General features: G+C 38.3%; 1 protein-coding gene across 1 annotated transcript; it reads left to right on the top strand.

Moving 5' to 3' along the window:
- The first annotated feature begins 4,168 nt into the window (after nucleotides 1-4,168).
- Nucleotides 4,169-9,145, top strand: CXCL13 (C-X-C motif chemokine ligand 13). Its single transcript, XM_079154528.1, has 4 exons — nucleotides 4,169-4,274; nucleotides 5,808-5,940; nucleotides 8,602-8,682; nucleotides 8,967-9,145. Exons 1-4 carry the CDS (start codon nucleotides 4,211-4,213, stop codon nucleotides 9,016-9,018), a joined length of 330 nt encoding a protein of 109 aa, XP_079010654.1. The 5' UTR covers nucleotides 4,169-4,210; the 3' UTR covers nucleotides 9,019-9,145.
- Nucleotides 9,146-23,214: the final 14,069 nt, after the last annotated feature.

Raw genomic sequence — 23,214 nt, 5'->3', positions numbered from 1 at the left:
AATCTGTCCTAGTGTGAATGAACTGGGTGGTAACTGAAGGCAGGTGGAGCACGGCTGCAGGAGGTAGGACACTGGGGGTGTGCTCTGAAAGGGTTCGTGTTTCCTGTGGTCCCTCCCACCTTCCTGATTGTCATGAATTGAGCATCCTCTGCCACCCCCTTCTGCCCTGATGTTCTGCCTCACCTCCAGGTCCAGAGCATTGGAGTAGGCCCAGCATGGACTGAACCTCTAAAACCATGAGCCAAAATAAATAGATCCTTCTCTAAGTTGTCCTTGTCGGGTATTTTGGTCACAGGAATGAAAAGCTGGCTATCATAAACACCTAGACTGGAAGATACTTTGGTTGGCTGTGCCATCTCATTATTTTAGTGACATTTCATTTTTCTCTCTCAAGAAAATGAAAAATGCCTTTTTGTTGTCATTGCTCTGCATTTGGGTGTCAGGAAACACATCTGCCCTGTTTACTTTCACCGAGGTATCTGTGCATCATATTCTGAGGAGTGACTTAACCAGATGTGTATCTGAAGAGCATCTGAATATGCAAATGGGTCATAGATACAGGACAGCTTGTGGTCTGCAAGGATCATGCTTCTCAGACTTCAAGGTGCGTTCAGATCACCTGGAAACACTGCTAAATGGCAGGACCTGGGAGTCTGCCTTGTCAACTAGCTTTACTCAAATGAAGCTGATGATGCCAGTCTTTGGACCACAGTTCGAGGTCCAAGGTACTAAACTAGTATTTTCCTTGAATCTGTAGAGAAAATCTGGTTGTATTCCAAAGCCAAGGAAAAGGACCTTCCCATAATTTTCTCATTTCCCCCCGTTTTCTTCTGTTTTTGTTCCTAAACAAAGCTATCTATAAAAGCTATTTTTATAGTAAAGTGCTTACATTTGGTCCTAAATATGTTGGTTCAAGCACTTTTTTCCTTTTTGACTTCGAAGTTTTTGAAATTCATATCTCTATTACAGATAGTATGGAGTTTCCCACTTGAAACTTTTAGAATCATCTGGCTTAATAGAGAGCTGACCAACCACCTGCCACAAAAGCATAAGACTTCTTTAATCAGCATAAGCTAAATACAGAATTCTGGACATTAAAGAGACTAAAAATCAGATTTTAGGATTTCTCTGGAATTAGTTCTTTGGCCTGATGGCCCTATTTTAACTAAAACCAGTTAGGAATATTCTCCATTTATTCAGAGCTCTTTCAAGTACCTTTTCCCTATTGTCTTCAGGTCATTATCAGCATCACTCATTTTTGATCTGACAGGGAGTTATTTTTCACTGATAAGAGACACAAATGTAAAGGCACCTACACTTGTATCCCAAGATCAAATTGCACAAGAGTGACATAAATTAGACATTTCCAGAAACTTACCATTTTGAAAAGAAACATGTTTATTGCCTATCTTCTCAACATAAGTGATCAAAGCAATGTGATTTAGTCCAGGAATACATTAATAGAAGAATAGTGCCTAGGACAAAAGAGGTAATTAACCTCCTCTTCTTTTTACTGGCAAAACCACACTTAAGGTAGTACAGCATTCAGGGATGTGTGTGTGTGGCTGTAAGTCAGAAAGGGTGATGGTCAGGCAAAAGGAAGGGTAGTCATGATTTATGAAAAACAAAAAGATCATCAGCCTTCAAAAAGATAAACTAAAGTGCTGAAGGCGCATCAGATAAATAGGAGTAATTATTGTTGAAGTGTGTACATATGAGCTTTCAAAATTCATAAAACCTAAGTCTTGATGGATGAACAGATGGGTGGGTAGGTGGGTGGGTGGGGGAATAGATGGATAGACAGGCTATCTATTGAGTACATTCCATGTGCCAACACTGCCAAATACTCACGTTAGGTGATTTCATTCTCCAAACAAGCCTTTAAAATTAGTATTATCACCATGTGAAAACTGATAACATGAGGGATAGAGAAATTAAGTGACCCGTCCAAAATCTTTGACCCCATACTTTTTGCTTTTAACCTCTGGTTTCTATCCCTGTGCAACAGCTAGAGAGGTGCACTGCTCAGATCCCCACTAAATAACATGCCGGCCACTTGCAAGGAATGCATGTAATTGACAGCCTCTCAGTCTTAGCCCCCTCAGAACATGCTTCAGCCCCTCATGAGAGACCCTGCTATTCCTGAAGAGGTCTAAACAATGACAGAGCATGGCAGATGTCACAGGGTCTGGACATTTCTGACCATTACAGGGCACCCGTAATAGATGGTCTTTCCTCTGGAGCTCTCTAGTGAGTTGTCACAGAATTTGTCAAATGAGCGTTGCAATCGGAGACTGGCACTGCCTAATTCTGCCTCCTTCCCTCTTTGATCATCTCAGGAATCATTGTATAAATTTCTTTTACTCCACATCTCGGCATCTATTTCACAGAGAACCCACTGACACACCCTGATTTCAAGTATTTGGAGTGCTCTAAAGAGCATTTAGAATTGTTTCATGTGGTGATAAAAGGCTGAATTAGGACAAAATGACAGACTACTAGAGAAGCAGCTTTCACATATATGTAAGGAGAAACCCTCTGATGACCAGACTGCCAAACAGTGGCACAGGCTGTGTCAAGACTAAATTCTGTATCACTGCAGCCATTCAGGTCAGCTGCAGAGCTGCTTGTTGTATGAAGGCTGTGTGGCATTGCACACCCTATACATACCAGGACACCTAGGTCACTAAACATCCTCAGTGCTAATTGACCAGCAAAACCAAATTGTTCAGGACATCACACCAGGAAACCTAACCTCTGATTTTTCAGTGGTTCCAGTGGGTCTGGTGTGATACATCCACACTTGTCCATTCCCAGGGCAGTTCAGTGATACTCTAGACCAGACTGGCCATTTTTCACATCCATTTTTGTTTTTTTAATCAAAGAACTTCTAACAAATGAGTTAAGGCTATGGGATATTTGTCTCCATATGCCTTGTGGTAGGATCAAAACTAAACTTTACAAATGCTGAGGTTGAACAGTCTATAATGCAAGAATCAATACCTACTAAGTTATTTTTTTATTGGTGCTTTATAATTATACTTAATAGTGGGATTCTTGTAACATCTACACCTGCACATAACATAACTTGGTCCATTTAATTCCTCAGTGCTTCCCTTTCCCTCCCTTCTGCCCTCCCATGGTCCATTCCTCTACTCTACTTGTCTCCCTTTTATTTTTATGAGATCCCCCATACCCTTCTTTCCATTTTCCTCTAGCTTCCAATATATGGCCCTTGACTTTCTGAGTCTTGCCTATTTCACTTAACATAATGCCTTCAAGTTCCACCTAGTGTAGTTCCAACAACACCTTGGTACATGCTTCTCTTTTTTTGAGTGTGTGATGCTGGGGATTGAACCCAGGGCCTTGTGCTTGCCAGGCAAGCACTCTACCCAACTGAGCTATCTCCCCAGCCCGGTACATCATTCTCAACTCAATAATTTGCCCACTACAGCCAGAAAGAAGCTCTTTCTCAAAGTTCTTATCTCCCTCCCTTCATCAAGACACAGGCACACCAAGGAGAGAACACATATTGTGCCCTTTCAAGATTTTCATGATGGTCAGATTACATATATCAATAATTACAATAATCACATATCAGAGAGTAGCATGAAGAGCCAGGAAAGTTTGGCAGAAAAAAAATCTGTAACATAATCAACAAAGGAATCTGTATATAAGGAAGCATTCATTATAAATAATTACTGAGTACCCACCAAGAATTAGGCTTTCTTGCAGGTGCTGGGGATAAAACAATATGATCGACTGAGTTCCCAATGTTATGAAGATTACATTTAAATACCATCGAGAATTTGACTGACACTTCACTGAGGGGCAATTGTAGGATCGAAGCTACAATCGCCCACAGTGATCCCAAAGAGCATACCTTAGAGCCTTTGAATTGGTATCTTTTCTTCTCTGACCACCCTTAAAACTCAGGAGCATCCCTGGTGTGTTTAGTCTACATTTTCTGGAAATATTTTATTCTACTAAAAGGATTCTGAAGCAAACTCTTAAAGTTTGCAAAAGGAATTTTTTTTTCTTTAAAAGCAAGCTCAGCAATATTTGGGGATTTTGAAAACTGATGATACAGCTGACCTACTGGAGACAAGGCAGTGGGAGGGTCCCTACTGGTATAAATAAATAGTAGGCTTCTGCTGCAAACCCACAGCTTGGACTCACAGCTGAAGTCTGAACTCCACCTCCAGGCAGGATGAGGCTCATCTCGGCAGCTCTGCTTCTGACGCTGCTGGTCAGCAGCCTCTCTCCAGTCCATGGTGAGAACTTTCACTTATGTTTTCACTATGCTTTGAACAGAAATGGTCTTCATCCCTTTGAGTCTTCCCCCCCCCCCCCAATTAAAAACTGAGAGAATATCTGACTAAAGGGGAAAACTGCTCAGTTGCTTCTAGATTTATTAAAGTGCCTAAGGACTTATCTGTTAGAAACTAGAAGCATTTATATTGTTGAGATTTTTATTTATAAAAGGACATACTGGACTTCAGTGTTCCTGTGACTTATATTATTTGTATAGCCCTGGTCTTTGTCAGATAAGCTCCTGCTATCTTAATCCTTTTCTTTTTTTTCTGCCTTTCAATGCTAACCTTTCTCACCAAACTCTTTATAGGGTCTAAATGTTACTGATGCTAACTGGTCTCCTGCATTGAATATTCCCAATTCAATTCCATATGATTAGCTTTAACACCAGCCATTGTAAATACATCAGGGAGAGTTCCAAATCTAACTGGGACTGGTATTTCTGTGTGAATAGGTAGTATCCAGATGAAGTAGTGAGTTTTTATATGACTGAAGGAATGAATGCATATGCAGAAAGAAACACTGCTCAACTTTAGTGGACACATTTTTATTCTTAAAATACAGAGGGGTGGGTTTTGCCCCATTTTTATTTTGTTACACATGTTATTTTCACTCACCAAAAATCTTATTTCTCTACTTCTCCAGGAAGCTTTCCCATTGATCCTGGCAAAGTTAGCTATGACTTAAGTCCTCTGTTCCCAGGATGCTGTAGAGAGCTTAGGTATAAAACCACCTTATGTGGGTGTTATGTACTTGTTTCCCACACTAACTTGTGAATGCCTGAAGGTTGGGCACTTTTATTTATAAGTGTATGTTAAGCATGGTGGTGGGTACTCTGGATTAAGAGAATTTGATAAATTCTTTTTTTTGAAAAAGCTTAGCTTTCACTAAAATGCATGATTTACTTGTAAAGATATCTAATACTTTTGTTGTTGAATAAAAATCTTGAATTTTTATTATTGACTTTGGTAATGATTTGCGATGGAGATAGAAGATGAACATATTAAGTAAACAAAAAAAATCATCTTTTGTGACATCTCGGAGGCAGGGAGGGTGTGGGAGTATAAGAGGGAGAACTTTGTTATAGTATGTTATTGCTTCTGCAACTTCATAACTAGATCATGTTCTCTGTTTTTGTGTTGGGAGTAAAAAATCAGTTGATTTTTATATAGCATTAAATATAACTCAGTTGTATGTCCCTACAGTGGCAGTACTCAAATTTTATTATATGGAGGATCACCTGAGTACCAATATAATGCTACCACAAATTAAATGTTGTGTTTTTTAAAAGCTAATCTTATTTTTAGGGTTTTGGTGGAAAACATTTGAAAATAAGTCAAGACAGAGATATATAAACTAAACACATACATGAGTAGAAGCACTGTCTTGAAAATTTTTAAATCCTCAAATGCACAGTACGAAAGATTGGTGATTAAGTTATAGGTCTGCATTATGTGTCAAAGGAATTTCAATAGCCGATTCTGTGTTGACAGGTGTTCTGGAAGCCTATAACACAAACTTGAAGTGTAGCTGTGTCCGAGAGACCTCAGACTTTATCCACCCAGCCCAAATTGGTCAGCTTCAAATTGTACCTCCTGGGAATGGTTGTCCAAACAAACAAATCATGTAAGTTATATATGTAGACATATATATTATATACATATATTTATATTTATATATAAATATAAAATCCCTTTCTCCTAATTAAAATCAGATCAAATGTTACTATACAACTAGAATCCTAAAAGAGATTTAGTTGAATATGGCTAAAAATTCTGAAATAATAAAATTTGGAAATATTTAGGTATTTTGCAGAAGCCCTGAACTAAGTGTTTTATATCCACCCATTTTATTCCTTTAACTACTTCATTCAGGCATGTCTATTACTGTCAACGCCTTTACGGATACAGAAACAGAGGCTTAGCAAAGTTAACTGCCTGCATGAGGCACACCATTAAAAAATGAAGGAGTCAGGACCACAACCACATTCACTCCCATCCAAAGTCTCTTCTTCACAGCATCTTGAAGTATGCAGTAGAGATAAGATCATTCTCAGGATCTATCTGACATTTTATTGGTAGCTCTTCCCAAGGAGTTTCTTCAGGTCTTTGGAATGTTTGTGAGCAGCTACTTTCTGTTTGTCCAGTTTAGTTATGTGTACTTTGGGCCTGGAATCAGAGTTTTATCCAACTTGAATAAAAGAAATACAGGCCATCAAAAATGCACCATGGAGCTAGGCATGGTAGCAGACACCTGTATCCTAGAGTCTTGGGAGACTGAGGCAGGAGGATCATGAGTTCAAAGCAGCCTCAGCAAAAGTGAGGCACTAAGCAACACAGTGAGACCCTTTCTCTAAATAAAATACAAAATAGGTACAGGGATGTGGCGGTGGTCAAATGCCCCTGAGTTCAATTCCCAGTAATGAACAAACAAACAAAAAATGCATGTGGAAATTTTTCAACAAAAAGGCTTTCCACTCCTGGTGCAATAGTGCATCCCTATACTATAATGCATAGTCCCGTACACTTGGTGGGCTGAGGCAGAAGGATCACTTGAGCTCAGGAATTTGAGGCCAGCCTAGGCAACATAGAGAAAGCCTGTGTCAAAACAAATAATTAAACAACAACGACAAAACCATTATGCTTTCATTAAAGTCTTCACCAATGAAAGTTTTCATTAAACCACAATTATTGCCCTCAAACTCAAAGATGTGAAATCTAGCCATGAAGTGTTTGGGGCAGTTCCCCAAGCTGCATGGAAAAATAGAACTCCTTGGTTTTTATTATATGTCATCAGGCACGACTCAAGTCTCTCACCTTTCAACCAAAGTAATCACCCTAATTTTCTCTGCTTTACGCTCAATCATTTTGAAATGACAAATTTGCATGTCCGCTCATGAAAATCTGCATATCTGAATTTTAACCAGATATAGAAATAAAAATTGCAAATTATTATGAGAAACTCATACCAGTCGGGTGAAAATACAAGATGATTAAAAATCTATTTTTCCATCATGAACTCAGAAACCACATTGGAAGATGCTATCTGAGAACCCACCTGTTCCATGACTACTGACTTCCACAAGATTCACCTACAACAGTGGAGTTTCAAAGTTGGATAGATGGATCCTTGCTATATAAGTTTATAGCTAAGACAATTGACACATCGAGAAGTTGTTTTACTTATTTTCTGTCTCCTGGGAGATCTCATTTTTCCATTACATGTAAAGCCTTTAACTTTGTCTTGTACTTAATAACTATTCAAATCATGTTCATGGGAAGCAGTGGCTAAAAGTGTAGGCTCTGAAAATCAGATAATCTTCCTTTGAGTTTTGTTCAATCGTGTATTTGCTGTGCAATCTTGGACAAGATTATGTGAATTCTCTAAGCCTCAAATTTCTCATCAGGTGAAGAAATAATATAATAATTCCTCCAGTGTAATTTGTGGTTTTTGTTTGTTGTTTTTTTGGATAACGGGGATTGAACTTGCGGGCACTCAACCACTGAGCCACATCTAGGTCTTATTTTGTATTTTATTTAGAGACAGGGTCTCACTGAGTTGCTTAGTGCCTCATGTCGCTGAGGCTGGTTTTGAACTCACAATCCTCCTTCTTCAGCCTCCCAAGCCGCTGGGATTACAGGTGTGCACCACCAGGCCTGGCTAGCATAACGTTTTGTGAGATGAATTGAGATAACCCATGTTACCTGCTAAGCAGGTAATGTGTGGCATATTGTGAGTCTATTATTTGATAACGTCATTAACTGTCATCACTGCTTTTGTCATTGCTTAATTTCTTAGAGCAAGGAAAGCCTAGTTAGCTGGCAAAACATCACTCAGAGCAAGCTGCTCTTTAACCTCATCTATGTTAAATTTTATTAATTTTTTTCAGATAAAAGGTCCTCAAGAGTGTTTTCTATAGCCTATATTGTTCTCCCCCATTCAATGAACAAGCACATTTTAAAGATACTGTGATATCACTTTAGAAGTGAGACAACCTTGGAGTCTATTTGGTCCTTCTCCAATTCAGGTAAAGGTTATCAACAAAACACTAACCTCTGACATGGGAGAGTCTGTCAGCTTTGGATTCAGCTCCATGAGCTCTCACATAGTGGTCTACAAATGGTTGTTTCTGATTCCTCAGGTCTCATGCCACAAATCACCTTTTCAGATCCAAAACCACCCAGCTAGGTGGTTCACCTATGAATAATTATTTTCATACCCAACTCTTCATTATTAAAAATGCATGATTAACTAAAATGTAACAGTCTTATTTTTATTTTCCCCCAGAATCCGGCTGAAGAATAAGTCAGTTATATGTGTGAACCCTCAAAGCAAATGGATCCAAAGAGTAATAAGACATTTACGGAAGTAAGTCATACATATCAAGGGTTTTCAGATTCCCATTTGTACTGAAATATCTCCCTTTCCCAGGCAGTCAAAATGAGGATGATTTTAAATTTGAAAAAAAAAAAAAAACTTTCTTTTTTCTACTTCTACTTATCAGATAGAATAAACTCATCCCAGCAGTTCAGTAAACTAAATTAAAAACCAGTATGTATGATACTCCTTATTTGATATCTCCAGGGGAAAGCTGTCATTTCTGGTGTGTGTTTCTCTAAGCATGACTTTTTGGGTTTGTTTTTGCTTCACAGAAAAAATATGTTTTCAACTCCACCAGCTCCAGTGATGAAGAAGACGGGCTGAGGCCAACATTCCCCCTCAGAATACCTGCATTCCTGGCTTATCCTCGCTCTAGATTTTAGTTTTGTTCTTGGTTGAAATTTTTCCAAAAACAAAAACAATTTCCCTATACAAACGAGTGTGAGACTCGATGTAAAAATAAACTGCAGAAGCTGATGGGGTAAACTCAAACCTCCTCACACCCAGAACCCTACATACTTTGTGATCTCATTTAGGGAGGAAAGGTTCTTTGAGAATAGCTATTTAGTAATAAATCGCATAGGATTCTTTTGATAATAAAGCTTGTTTAATGGTAATCTGTCCTAGAAGATATGGGAATGAGAATTTAAATTTCAAATATGAAAATGTAGATTGAATTAAGATGGAAATTATGGAATGTGTTTTAATCAGTTTATACCCTAAGAAACGCAAATTTCCATGAGAGACTAAAAAAACTGCCTATAAAGTCAATACAGCTTCATCTTGACAGACTCAGAGGGCTTCACATAGTAGATACCCTCTAAAACCCAATTTCAGTGCTTGCCTAGCATATGCAAGGCCCTGGGTTTGATCCCCTTAATACCCCAAATATAAATAAGTAAGTAAAACCATTTTGAGGACAATGAGATCCTTCCTCTACTTTTACAAAGTCCCTTTATAATATCTGTTTTCTCAGAATAAACTAATAACACTGAAATATGCCCAGACTGAAAATTCTAGAATATTCAGGAAAAGCATTTAAAAGAAATTGTGTACAGACATATTCTTTTATACATTGGTCTTGACAATGTTTTTATTCACATCTTTTGCACAGACAAAAACCTGTCTCTGGTATCAAATTCTTTAATGTTTCCTTTAATGTTAATCTAACGTCCCTCAATAAATATGAGCAAACATTTTTCTTAATTACATGTAATTCATTCTCTTTTTTATTAGTGCTTTGTAGTTATACATGGTAGTTGGGTCCATCCTGATAAAATCATACATGCATGGAATGTGTGACCCCCACACACCTTCCCTCCCTCTTGTCCCTCCTATGCTCCCTCCCCTCCCCTGTTCTCCTTCCTCTACTCTGCTAGACTTCCTTTCACTTGTCTATTTATTCACATTTGATGGGTTCTTTTTACATAATGATGAAGTTTCCTGTGGTATATTTACATATGGACATAACATAACTTTTTAAGAATTCATTCTGCTTTACCTCCCCTGTCCCATCCTTTCACTCTGCCTCTCTATCTCCTACACTACTGATGGAAGATCTTTGATATCCTCTTCTCTCCTCCTCCTTTCCTTTCTTTTACTCTAGCTTCCACATATGAGAGGAAACATTCAACCTTTGAGTTTCTGAGTCTGGTTTATTTCACTTAGCATGATATTCTACATCTCCATCCATTTTCTGGCAAATGCCATAATTTGATTAATTTTTATGACTGAGTAGCACTCCATTGTGTATGTATACCACAATTTCTTCATCTGTTGATGGGTACCTGCATATATTCCATCCTTTGGCTATTGTGAATTGTGCTGCTATAAATATTGAGGTGACTGTACTGCTATAATATGCTGATTTTAGATCTTTTGGGAAAATACACAGAAGTGAAATAGCTGGGTTATATGTGGTTCTATCCCTAGTTTTTTGAGGAATCTCCGTACTGCTTTCCAGAGTGGCTACACTAATTTGCAACCCCACCAGCAATGTATGAGTGTACCTTTTTCCCCACATCCTCATCAACGCCTATTGTTGCTTGTATTCTTGATAATCGCCTTTCTAGTTGGGGTGAGATGGAATCTTAGGGTAGTTTTGATTTGCATCTCTTATTACTAGAGATTTTGAACATTTTTTCATGTATCTGTTTATTGCTTGTAGATATTCTGTGAAGTGTCTGCTCATTTCCTTAGCCCATTTATTGATTGGATTATTTGTATTCTTGGTATAAATTTTGATTTCTTTATAGATTCTGGAGATTAGTGCTCTAAAGTGTGTGTGGCAAAGATTTTCTCTAACTCTGTAGGCTCTCTGTTCACATTGTTGATTGTTTTCTTTGCTGAGAAAAAGCTTTTTAGTTTGAATCTATCCCAGTTATTGATTCCTTGTGCTTTGGGAGTCATGTTAAGGAAGTCTGGTCCTATGCTGACATGATGAAGATTTGGACCTACTTTTCCTTCTATTAGGTGCAGGGTCTCTGGTCTAGTTCCAAGGTCCTTGATCCATTTTGAGTTGAGTTTTGTGCAGGGTGAAAGATAGGGTTTAGTTTCATTCTGCTGCATATGGATTTCCAGTTTTGTCAGCACCATTTGTTGAAGAGGCTATCTTTTCTCCATTGTGTGTTTTTGGCACCTTTGTCTAGTATGAGAAAACTGTATTTATATAGGTTTGTCTCTGTGTCCTCTATTCTGTACCATTGATCTACCCGTCTATTTTGGTGCCAATGTGTTTCTCCTTCTAAGAAGTTTCTGTTTAGTTCTTTGCCCGTTTATTGATTGGGTTATTTGTAGGGCATTTTGGGTGTTAAGTTTGAGTTCTTTATATATTCTGGATGTTAATCTTCTATCAGAGGAGTAGCTGGCAAATATTTTTTCCTATTCTGTAAGCTTTCTCTTCATGCTCTTAATCATTTCCTTGAGCAATTCATTCTTCTTGTTTTTGAGTGAACAAAGCAGATTTTTAATTTTTTATTGGTTCTTTTTAGTTATACATGACAGTAGAATTCATTTTGATATAATTGTACAAGCACAATTGAGACATTCTTTAGTTCCTCATAAGGCAAAGTAAGGGTTCATCACTGTAATTTTTTTCTTGGCATATTGCAATATTTTACAGATGATCTAAAATCATGTTAGTGGGTGAGTGAAGTTACTTAGTGGCAATGCCTGGCCATGACAGCCTCTTTCAAAACCTGACATGCTAATTGTGATTTCCTCCAGACTTCAAACTCTTCACAAACACATTCTCGCTGTCTGACCATATTCATTCTTAATGTCTCCAGTGTTTCATTTGACAAGGTTTTGCATTGAGTTTGACAAACAGCAGAAGAAACTTAAACTCCTGTCGCTTCCTTCCCACCACTCAGCTCCACAATCTGCTCATACCTCCTGGATTTCCCCAGCCCAGAGCCTAAGCTCTCTCCGGTTCCCTCTTTCTTTTTTCTTTTTCTTTTTTGATTTATTTTTATTAAATCTCTTAGGAATAAAAAGTACCTATTAATGCCGTATTTTCTGTTTCCTAAAACTTAACACACTTATTATAAAAAATATCAAAATTGATCAAACTCGTGTTTTTTGGTCTTCAGTGTGTAGAGATGAAGTATCATTTTCATGCTTGAATTTGATCTGGGTCCCCTTAGAGAACATAGTAAGACAAGTAGTCGGGAACTTCAAGTGAGAGATGTCACCATTTCACATGAGGCAGCTACTATCATCACCCCCACTTCATAGCTGGAGAAGATGGGACACCGTGTGGTGAAGGCTCAAGACCTCACATGAGTCCAAATTGGAACCCAGGCAGTGCAGCACCAAGGTCCATATCTAACCACCACACTGTGCTGACTCACAGGAGGCAGATAGCATCTGTGGGAGTCCACTTCCCTGCTCTAATTCACAGAAGTAGTAAGAGACAAACCAGAATTTGAACCCAGGGTCACCTGAATCCTAAGTGAATGTTCTTAATCATCTCATGAGACTGCTTCAAGTTTTTCCTAATTTACCGTAGCCCATTTCCCCACCCTCCTTTCCAAAGCCAATTAAAACCAGGGACTATTGCACAGTAGAGTGCAAAATATCCATGGTCCCCCATCAAAGAAATTAATTAATTAAATGCAAAGAAAATAGAATTGGAGGACAAGTACAAGGTCATCTGACCAAAATGGAATGGTTGACTCTGGGAGGTTGGATGAAGGAGCTAGAAGGCCAAGCTGCACAATGATCTCCTAGCAACAGAATGCAAAAAACCAGAAAAAAAAACAAGTTGAGCCTCAATTATGCCTCTCACACTAAGCCCACCAGCAGAAACGCAGGAGCAAGAGACTGCTTTGCCAATCGAAGGGTGCAGCCCTGACCTCACCTTAGAATGACTTGTCCAGATGTCTGGGCTTCATTCTCTTGTCTTCTGTTTTCCAATCAGCTTCCTTTCAACAAGACTTCCCTCCCATGAGATGTGCCACTTTACTCCTCCCAACCTGGGGTAAGAGTTGGTGCATGTTCCAGGGTCTTCTTGCTCTGGTATAAAGTTTGGTGGTACTTTTAAACAGAATTAATATGCTACTCTACAAAAGAAACTCAATGGAACTGACAGGAAGTCAGAAGCGTGATATTTGAAAGAGAAATCATACCATTCTGTGACCCTCAAAGACAGGTTTCTCCATGTGTGGTCTCTCTGAAGGCCACATAACCTGGAAACTTGTTAAAATACATATTCTCCAGTCCCTCCCAGACTTATGGAATCAGAAACTCTGAGGAGGTGCTCAGCAATCTGTGTTTAACAAACCATGCTATTTTATCCTATATTTGGAGGACAGGGGTTTTGTCCCTTGTTCCTAGCCCAGAGTTCTTTAAACTCTTGGAATTTTTTGAGAGATAGAAGCATCTTTCATTATTCATAATGAGCCTCTTTCAACCATATCCAAGTTTAGTCTAAAGAGGTGAGTATTGACAAATCCCTGGATAGCTCCAGGTTGGGGGCTGGCAGGCGGAGGAACCAACCATATTTATATTTGGTCAGAACTTTCCACATCCTTTTTCCCACCACCACTAAGGAAAGGAGGGGGCCTAGAGACTGAATTAAAAATGACCAAATATTTTAATCAGTCATGCCCAAATCAACATTAAAAACCCCAAAACTATGGGGTTCAGAAAGCTTCAGGTTGGTGAAGACATTGAAGTCCTGTGAGGGTGCAGTATCTGGAAAGGGCATGAAGTTCTGTGCCCTCTTCTCCTTCCTTGCCCTATGTATCTCTTCTATTTGGCTGTTCCTGGATTATTTCATTTTTGATAAACCAATATAGTGAGTAAAAGGATTTCCTGAGTTCTGAGTCATTCTGTCAAATTACCAGACCTGAGGTGGGTGTTATGGGAACCTCTGAATTTTTATTTAGCTAGGCAGAAATGTGGCTAGGCTGGGCACCCATCTGTAACTGGTATAGAATGTGGGCAGTCTTGTGGACTGAGTCTGTAATCTGTGGGGTCAGATAATTTCAGATTTGAATTGTTGGACATCCAGTTGGTATCAGAATCAAAGAGTTAAAGAATTGGTTGGTGTCAATAAACACCTGAGAAAAATTATTTCACAAACACTCCAGGTGATTATGACGCTAAAAAAGTTTGAAAACTATTGTCAACTCTCAGAGTACATTCGAGCCATCTAGGGAGCTTGCTTTTTCTTACATTGGATTCATAAAGTTGTAATTAGTAAAATTCATGCGTTTTAAGGATTCAGTTCAGAGTTGGTTGGAATAGCCCAGCTCCTCCTCTGTTCCTATAGCTTTGCCTTTCCCAACATATTATATCAAAAAATGGCTACTTCCACTTAGCATAATGGTTTTGAGACTCATCTACTATTGACTATATCACTATTTTATTCCCTGTTGCTACTATTATTCCCATGTGTGAATATATCACAACAGGGATATTCATTCACCAGTTGATAAACATTTGAGTTTTTCCAGTTTGTGACTCCTATGAATAAAACCACTATCAACATTTATTGTAAGCCTTTGTGCAAACATATATTTTTGTTTCTCTTTGGTAAAGGAGAGAAACTTACTCTCTGGTAAATACCTAGAAATAGGATGGCTGGGTCATATGATAGATGCATGTTCAACTTTATAACAAGCTGTTAAACTGTTTTCCAAAACATATTCCTACGAGCAATATGATAATTCCAGTTACTTTATATCTGCCAGTACTCAGTATTGTTTTTTATTTTTAATTTTAGACAATTTAATAGGTGTTAATATCTTGTGGTCTTAACTCATATCTCCCTAATGACTAATGATGGTGAGCAGGTTTTTGTGTGTATATTTGAGATATATGTATCTACATTAGAAATCTACCTTATATGGAATCTTCTTTTTTCATTGAGTTAACAATGATAAAGTTGTCAAAAAGAAATTGGCCATATATCTATAAGTCTATTTCTGGACTATTACCTTTCATTGATTTTTTTTCTTTTTTCTTTTTACAGAGTGCATTTTGATTAATTGTACACAAATGGGGTACAACTTTTCATTTCTATGGTTGTACACAATGTAGATTCACACCATTAATGTAATCATACATCTACATAGGGTAATGATGTTTGTCTCAGTTCACTATTTTTCCTTCCCCCGCACCTTCTCCCCACATTTCCCACTACACAATCCAAAGTTCCTCCATTCTTCTCTTACCCCTCCCCCATTACGTTTCATCATCCACTTATCAGAGAAAACATTCAGTCTTTAATTTGGGGGGATTGGCTTATTTCACTTAGCATGATATTTCCCAATTTCATCCATTTACCTGCAAATGCCATAATTTTATTCTTTATGACTGAATAATATTCTGTTGTGTACATATGCCACAGTTTCTTTATCCATTCATCTGTTGAAGGGCATCTAGGTTGGTTCTATATCTAGCTATTGTGAATTGAACCTCTGTAAACATTGATGTGGCTGTGTTACTATAATATGCTAATTTTAAAATCTTTGGGTATAAACCAAGGAGAGAGATAAGTGGGTCAAAAGGTAGGTCCATTCCAAGTTTTCTGAGGAATCTCCATATTGCTTTCCAGAGTTGCTGCACCAATTTGCAACTCCACCAGCAATGTACAAGTATGCCTTTTCCCCATCTACGTCAACACTTATTATCGCTTGTGTTCTTGATTCATTGATTTTTTAATGTCTATTTTTATTCCAATACCACATGGTCTTGATTAATATAGACTAATATAAGTCTTAAAATTCTGTAGCAAGAATCTTCAAACTTTGTACTTTTTCAAAATTGTTTTGGCTCTTCTGAGTCCTTTCCTTTTCATCTAAATTTTAGAATTATCTTGTCAATCCCCTCCCTACCCCCCCCCCAAAAAAAAAGAAAAGAAAAGAAAAAGAAAAAGAAAAAGAAAAAAAAAACACATAGATTTGGATTGCATTGAATATATAGAATAATTTGGGGCGAATTGATATCTTAATAAAACTGAGTCTTCCAGTTCAAGAACATGGTATATCTCTCTAAATGAGAATTTTCTAATTCCATTCAGCAATGTTTTATAGCTGTCCATATTCAGATCTAGCAGTCCTCCAAAAACAAACTATGAGCTGTTCCTTTTGAAGAATATGCATCTATAAGGGAAAGCAAACAGTTGAATTCATTATTTATCATTGATACCATTTGGGAGGCAGCCATATGTGTCTTCTAATTTTTTTTTTTTTTTTTTTTTGGCAGTGCTGGGGATTGAACCCAGGGCCTTGTGCATGTGAGGCAAGCATGCTACCAACTGAGCTATATGCCCAGCCCCTTCTAGCCTAATTTTAATCAGGTGATATGACCCCCTCTCTCATAAAAAAGGAGTGACTTGCTTAAAGTGATTAGATGGAATACCCTCAAAATAGTGTGACTATCAAGCTACTATCTCTCTTAGGCTATTAACTCCATGGAGGCCAGAACTGTGATTTTGCTCACCCTTATGATCTTAGCATCAATTATGGCCTGGCACAGAGTAGGAGTTCAACAAATACATATTGAATAAAAACATGAATGAATGAATGAATTCTTTATAACTGTTTCACTTATTAAGAAAGAACTTGCCACATGTTTGAATTTCTTTATAGGATTGTGAACTTCTTGGAGATAGTGAATCTTGTTTGCGTATCCCACAGAGTTCCAGGTATTCAGTAAGTAACTCTTGTGCAAAATGAAAAACATCTCGAACAGCATGTAATTTGTTCAGAATATTATGAAACATTTTTTTTCACTATATTACCTAGAACACATGACTAGGAAACAAGAAGACCTAACCACAACTACCATGATGTACCTGAACATGCCAGTATGCTTGTAACACTGAGTTCTCCAAGTTAAATTCCGATAAAACTATATCATGGCATCAGGGCACTAGGATATGTTACTAGAAAAAGCAAAATCAATATGAATCCATTCTTATCACAAGTTTAAGATAACTAATATTCTTTAAATTCTTAAATGCCATATCATTTAGGGTCATAGGAAACAGAAGGCACCCTCAGCTGGAACTTTAAAGAACACGGTGAAGGAACTATTTCAGAGTATGGGCAGGGTTAGTGGGACAATCAAGGAAAGTTGAGGCACACACTTTCTGAAGATGAAAGGGCAAGGATTGGTATTATGGAGGGTTGTTTGAAGGCTAGAGTGTTTGACAGGAAGTACAGTCATTGCAGGAACAGCCAGATCCAGAACCAAATGTGAATAGAAAGTGGAGGAAATAAATTCCTCTACCTCTGTTTCCTCCCATCTCCTATCTATTCTGCCTCTCCTCCTCCCATCACTGACCTGACCCATCCAAAAGGCAGATGAAGAAACTAAGATTCAGAATCACACAGCCAATGTCAGTTCTGGTATTTGAATCCCAACAGGCATACTGCAAATACCAAGATCTCATTCTTTATTTTGCAAGTCCAGTGGATGACTGTCCCAAATAAAAATTGTTACAATTTACCCCTAAAAGTTACTGAAGTCTACAGATGTGGAATTTTATCATATATTTCACTATTGAAAGAATTCTATCATCCTTTACCCACAATGGCAGGCTACAGAGAAGGATACAGATCCCAAATGATGCCTCTTTTGCCTGATTCTTTCAGCTCATCTCTTGGTGGTGTTCCCTGCAGAGCCTTCATCTCTTCCTGACGTTACTGTGGTCTCAGGGCCTTTCCTTCCCTGCCAACACTGAGGCCAGCCCTAAACCAGCCCACAGGGGGCTCTTTGTTAAATCTCACAGGGCGCTGCTGCTCTTTCAAATCGATTATTTAGCTCCCTCTTGTGGCTGATCCAAGAAATACCATGTTCAAATGGAACAAAGTAAAGAGGGAGGTGATGTTAATGCTGGGCACAGATTCCCCTCTTCCTTTCCCATTTAGTCAGACCTCTAACAGTGTCTCTCAGGGATGGCAGGCAAATAGATCCGGTGACAGTGCCAAAACTCAGGACTGAAAGGTCTTTCCTCTCAAAGGAAGATCCTTCACCAAACAACATTTGGGAGTTAGACATGCAAAATCTGAATCCAACCCTGCACTTCAGAAGACTCCCAGATGATTTACATGCAGCCGACACTGAGAAGCTTGTATCCCCAATATTTTTTCTATAAAATTTCTCCCTCACTGCTCACTGAAAAGATACTACATGCAATCAAGTCCCAGAGTAAACCCTAATTTCCTCTGGTTAAGTCTGCAACCAGGCTCAGGAGAAAGAAAAAAGTGGACGTCAGAAGACCTTGAATCAAAATTTGGTCCTGCTATGATTAACTAAAATATAATTAAATTTATAAGTCTCATTATTCTAATTTTTTTCAGGTTAAAATAGCATCTACCCCTCAGGGAATAAGAAAAAAAAAAATGAGCTTCATGTAATGTGGGTGGGTCCATTACTGGGACTTATAAATCCCAGGAAGTTGGGATTATTCTTCAGTTTCTAAGGTCATTCCCCTGGTCTTCTAGAAATGGTCATGTTCCACCCTTTGAGTTTAAGCCACAGTCCTCTACTGGCATCCAGTGGTGAATGGTATAATGTAGAAACATACACAACTCCACAAACAAGATAATGCAGTAATCCCTAGAACTGACCCAGGAAGATGGAGCCTAAAACCAGTATGTGGCTCTGAAAGAGACAAAGAGGAATAGAAGAGATGTTCATACAAGTTCACCCTCAGCTGAATCCTGTAGCAGATATTTAATTGTTCCCAGCAAGATTTATACTAGTTTATTACCAGCTGCCAGGTGCCAAGTTAAAGAAATGTGTGCTGGATTTTCTTTTATGCATCATCTCAAATTAGATGTAAAATAATTACTAAGGGTTCAGGCGAGCTGAGACCCATTATTCAGTAGTAAAATTAACATTTCTAAAGCACTTTATAATAAATGGCAGGTTAGTTCATGCAGCTTCCTCACCCTAATCACGGGCTCCGCTTTGTGTCTTTCCATTTGCTTTATTTGCATATTCTGCCCTTTCTGCCTCCCACCTCTGCAAAATAAAAATGACAGTGAACAAAGAAAGCTACAGACTCTCGTTTTCTATAAAGGAGATATTCCAGGTTCAGTGGTCACTCCCCATCCATCAAGAATGATTGATGTCCCCAATAAGCAATCATGGTGTCCACAAATACAGAGAACATACATTTTGCTTGACATTTTGCCTAACTTTGGAAATTGTAGTGTGTTTAATTGAAACTCGCAGATTTCTTACATGGGAGCAACTTCAAAGAATTCCATTTTGGAAATATCCAGCATGCTATTTTTTTTTTTTTAATTAAAGCACCTTCCCCACATTCTCCCACCTATGATAACCTGCTTTGTAGATATAGTTTCCACTGAAGTTAATAAAAGTCTGAAAACCTCAATTGCAATGAGGGTATAAACTGGGGTTAACAGAAATCACTTTACCACAATTAACCTAACCTGAATTCAAATCCTTGGAGTTATTCTTTTTTCCCTTCTTGTTAAAAACAAAATTCTTTTCAACCTCCTTATTTATGCCCCCTTTTTATTATCCCTCTACTGCTATAGAATTCAAGAAAGGGATTTGGTTTTTTTACTAATGACTTCTGAATGTGTGACCTGCCAATTCCCTGGGCAGTCCTCCTGGTTGCTTGGTAAGGGTGAGTGGGTCTTGTCCACCTCCAGTTGCAGAACAGCTGTGTGAAAGGCAGGTGGGGGGGGGTTTCCACGTTCTATAAAGTCCTATAGCTTCTGGAAACTGGTCAGTTCTAAACCCTACTGACTGGTAAGGACCTTGAAAAGTCCTCTAAGTCTCTTTGGTAACGATGAGAAGAATGAGGAAGGTATTTTTTCTAGGAAAAGCTAAAATTCCAGGGAAGATTAAAATTGAGGAAGTCCCCTAACTCTCTTTGGACCCCCTCGATTGTCCACATGCTCTGGCTTTGCACTCTTAAGTTTCTTCAGAACAGAAATTCAAACTCAGTGTTTTTCTCTTGCTAATAAGGTCATCCACCTATTTCCAAGTGACAAATTTGTGTAACTTTGGGGAAAATCTTCCCCGAAATCTGGAGTTGGGGTTTTGGTAATGCTCGAGACAACATAAGTTAACAATAAAAATGTTGCTTTGTGTCTGGTCACCTTGGGACAAGCTGTAAGATTGTGACATCTAGTATTTGTTCTCATATCCAACCTATGGAGTTGACGCTATTGCCACCATAGAACAGCTATTTCCTGAGGAGTTTCTTGGGCTGAGGAGGGTCTTATCATGTCCTTGATGTACATGACGAAAAAGAATTTCAGCACATGTCGCTAGACGCATAGAGCTTTATTCAGGAAAGTAAGAAATACACATTCAAGAGAGAACGAGGGATGTGAGAGATGTGATTTGGGAGGTCCCAGCTCTCCTTTTAAAGGAAACTTGGTGAGGGTTGGGTAAGAGAAAGTGTGTAGCAATGACATCAGTCTGCTTGTCCTCCAGATCCTTAGACTTATTTGGTCTCCATTATCCAAATCAATAGAGACTGGAAAGTCCCTTAAACTATAGGTTTCTTAAAATACTGTGTTCTCTCTTTATTTAACCTTTTTATTGGTGGACTAGTTAATAGTGTATGAGGTAGACTTACCAATTTCCCAGAAATTTGGGCATAAGCTGGGAGCAAGACTGGCTTAGAGAATGACAAAACTGCAAAATTATGTGGAATTTTAAGATTATATTTTCCATCAGGCTCAGTGGTGCACACCTGTAATCCCTGCGGCTTGGGAGGCTGAGGCAGGAGGGTGGCAGGTTCAAAGCCAGGCTCAGCAATTTAGCAAGGTCCTAAGCCACTTAGCAAGACCCTGTCTCTTAAAAAAAATTTTTTTTAAGTGCTGGCAGTGTGACTCAGTTGTTAAGCACCCTTGGGTTCAATCCCTGGTACAAAAAATATATACATTGCATATTATCCTTCCATTATGTCTCCATTCTACCTATTCTTTAATTTTTCTATCCTACTTCAGTATGGTGTGGTACTGCTGTGATAGACAGCTTTGCATTGCTGTTACTAAAATATCTGACCAAAATACTGTGAACAACTTAGAGGAGGGAAAGTTTATTTGGGGCTCTTGGTTTCAGAGGTCTCAATCCATAGACGGCCAACTCTATTGCTCTGGGCCCAAGGTGAGACAGCACCTCATGGGGGAAAGGCCCAGCAGGAGAAAGATGTTCATTTCATAGTGTGATCATGAAGCAGAAAGAGAGAAGGAGCCCACAGCAAAGCTACAACTTTCCAGGACAGGCCCCAAGTGACCCAACCTCTTCCAGCCACGCCCCACCTGCCCACCCAGTCAACCCATTCAAATTAGGGTGGACATCTCTCACAAATTAGATTATATCTCTCACAATCCAGTCATTTTACCTCTGAATATTCCAGCATTAACACAGGAGGTTTTGGCGGGACACCTCTTATGCAAACTATAACAGGTGCAGTGTGGCATTTTACTAAACACAAAATGACAACTTGAATATTGTACACAGACCACACCTGTTTTATTAAAGCATTGTTTTTTCCAAAGTCCTGGGCAGCACAGTTGCTCAGGCCAGTAATCCCAGTGACTCAAGAGACTGAGGCAGGAGAATCACAAGTTCCAGGCCAGTCTCAAAATAAAAAGAGGCCCTTTCTCAAAAAATAAAAGGGCTAAGGATGCAGCTCAGTAATAAAGCATCCCTGGATTCAATCCCCGCTTCCCCCCAAAAAAGTCCTAGGACTGGGGATGTGGCTCAGTGGTAGAATCTTTGCATCTTCAAGGCCCAGGGTTCTGTCTCCAGTACAACAAAACAAAACAACCAAAGTCTTTATTTTGCAAGTGAAATATTGGAAGCAGTTTTCCTGTTTGCTTTTCAGTGTTCCAGTACTGGCAAGCTGGGGAGAATGATTTCTAGCAGGATTCCACTTTACCCTGTCTGTTTTTTTAAGACAGAAATACTACATACAAGGAAGTGAACCTAGTAGAAATGTTTGTCACTCTCTAACTATGTAATATTATTAGAAAGGCTTACTTTTGTGAAAACTTCTTAGTGAAAAAGAAATTACACAATTTGAGTCTCAATTCCCTCACCTGGAGATGAAAGGCCGTGATTTAGACAGCTGCTGAGTACCTTCCACTTACCCTCCCACATCCTTTCCTGCTCTGACATTTTCTATCCCAGTAAATTTTGGAATTAAACCAAACTCCAGTCTCATCCTTGACCCCTTTCTGTAACCTTCCTCTTTAAGTCATTCACTGAGAGCGATTTTTCCTACTTCCTTAATATCTGTGCAATTCATCCACTTTATTTCCACAACTGCATTTTGCCATGTAATGAGCCCAGAATTAAGGTTAGAAATGAAGGAATAAATCAAATCCATAATCTTATAAAGTGTGAAAGAATCTTTCCTCTCAGAAAAAATGACTTCAGTTTGAAGTGCATAGCTAATTTAACTCTGATTTTAAGCTGAGAAGTGATTTACATAAATTCTAAGTATATCAAAATGTTTAAGAAAATTCATCATGCAAAATTCAGAATTTTATTATTTAATGTAATTTTCTTAATTATTCAGAAAGACTTGTTAAGGTTGTCATTTTCTCTTGCCAAGTATTTAAAATGTGTAAGAAAAAATGGAACTATATTAAATTAAGATATTCTAGGTGGTGGTAGAGTACAACTGTGAATTTACTAAAAATCATTGAATTATACACTTAAAACAGGTGAACTTTATGGTAAATAAGTTGTATATTTAAAAATCTGTTAAAAATAACAACATGAAATATGATTGCTTTAAGGTATATATTTTTAAAAATAAAAAATGTATATCCTAAACTCTCTAAAAAATTTATTCAATCCAGTTTGTAAATGAACCTGATTATTTAAGGAGTTTTTATTTTTTATTAGTGTTTCATAATTATACATAATAGTAGGATTCATCATACCATATTTGTGCATGCACAGAACATAATTTGCTCAATTTCATTCCCCGGTATTAAGGAAAGTTTTTTGAGGGAGAGGGGGTGCTGGAATTAAAAGTTGATTAAACATCTATTAATACTG

This window comes from Sciurus vulgaris, assembly GCF_902686455.1.
Source record: "Sciurus vulgaris genome assembly, chromosome: 9".
NCBI classification, from domain to species: Eukaryota; Metazoa; Chordata; class Mammalia; order Rodentia; family Sciuridae; genus Sciurus; species Sciurus vulgaris.
The sequence above is the reverse complement of the archived record's forward strand: the minus strand, read 5'-3'. Positions and strand labels throughout refer to the sequence as shown.

Excerpts from the sequence above, each read along its gene's own strand:
- CXCL13 (XM_079154528.1), top strand. The coding sequence starts at position 4,211 with ATGAGGCTCATCTCGGCAGCTCTGCTTCTGACGCTGCTGGTCAGCAGC. Across the intron at positions 5,941-8,601 it reads TGTCCAAACAAACAAATCAT|AATCCGGCTGAAGAATAAGT; the intron begins GTAAGTTATATA and ends ATTTTCCCCCAG. Across the intron at positions 8,683-8,966 it reads GTAATAAGACATTTACGGAA|AAAAAATATGTTTTCAACTC; the intron begins GTAAGTCATACA and ends TTTGCTTCACAG.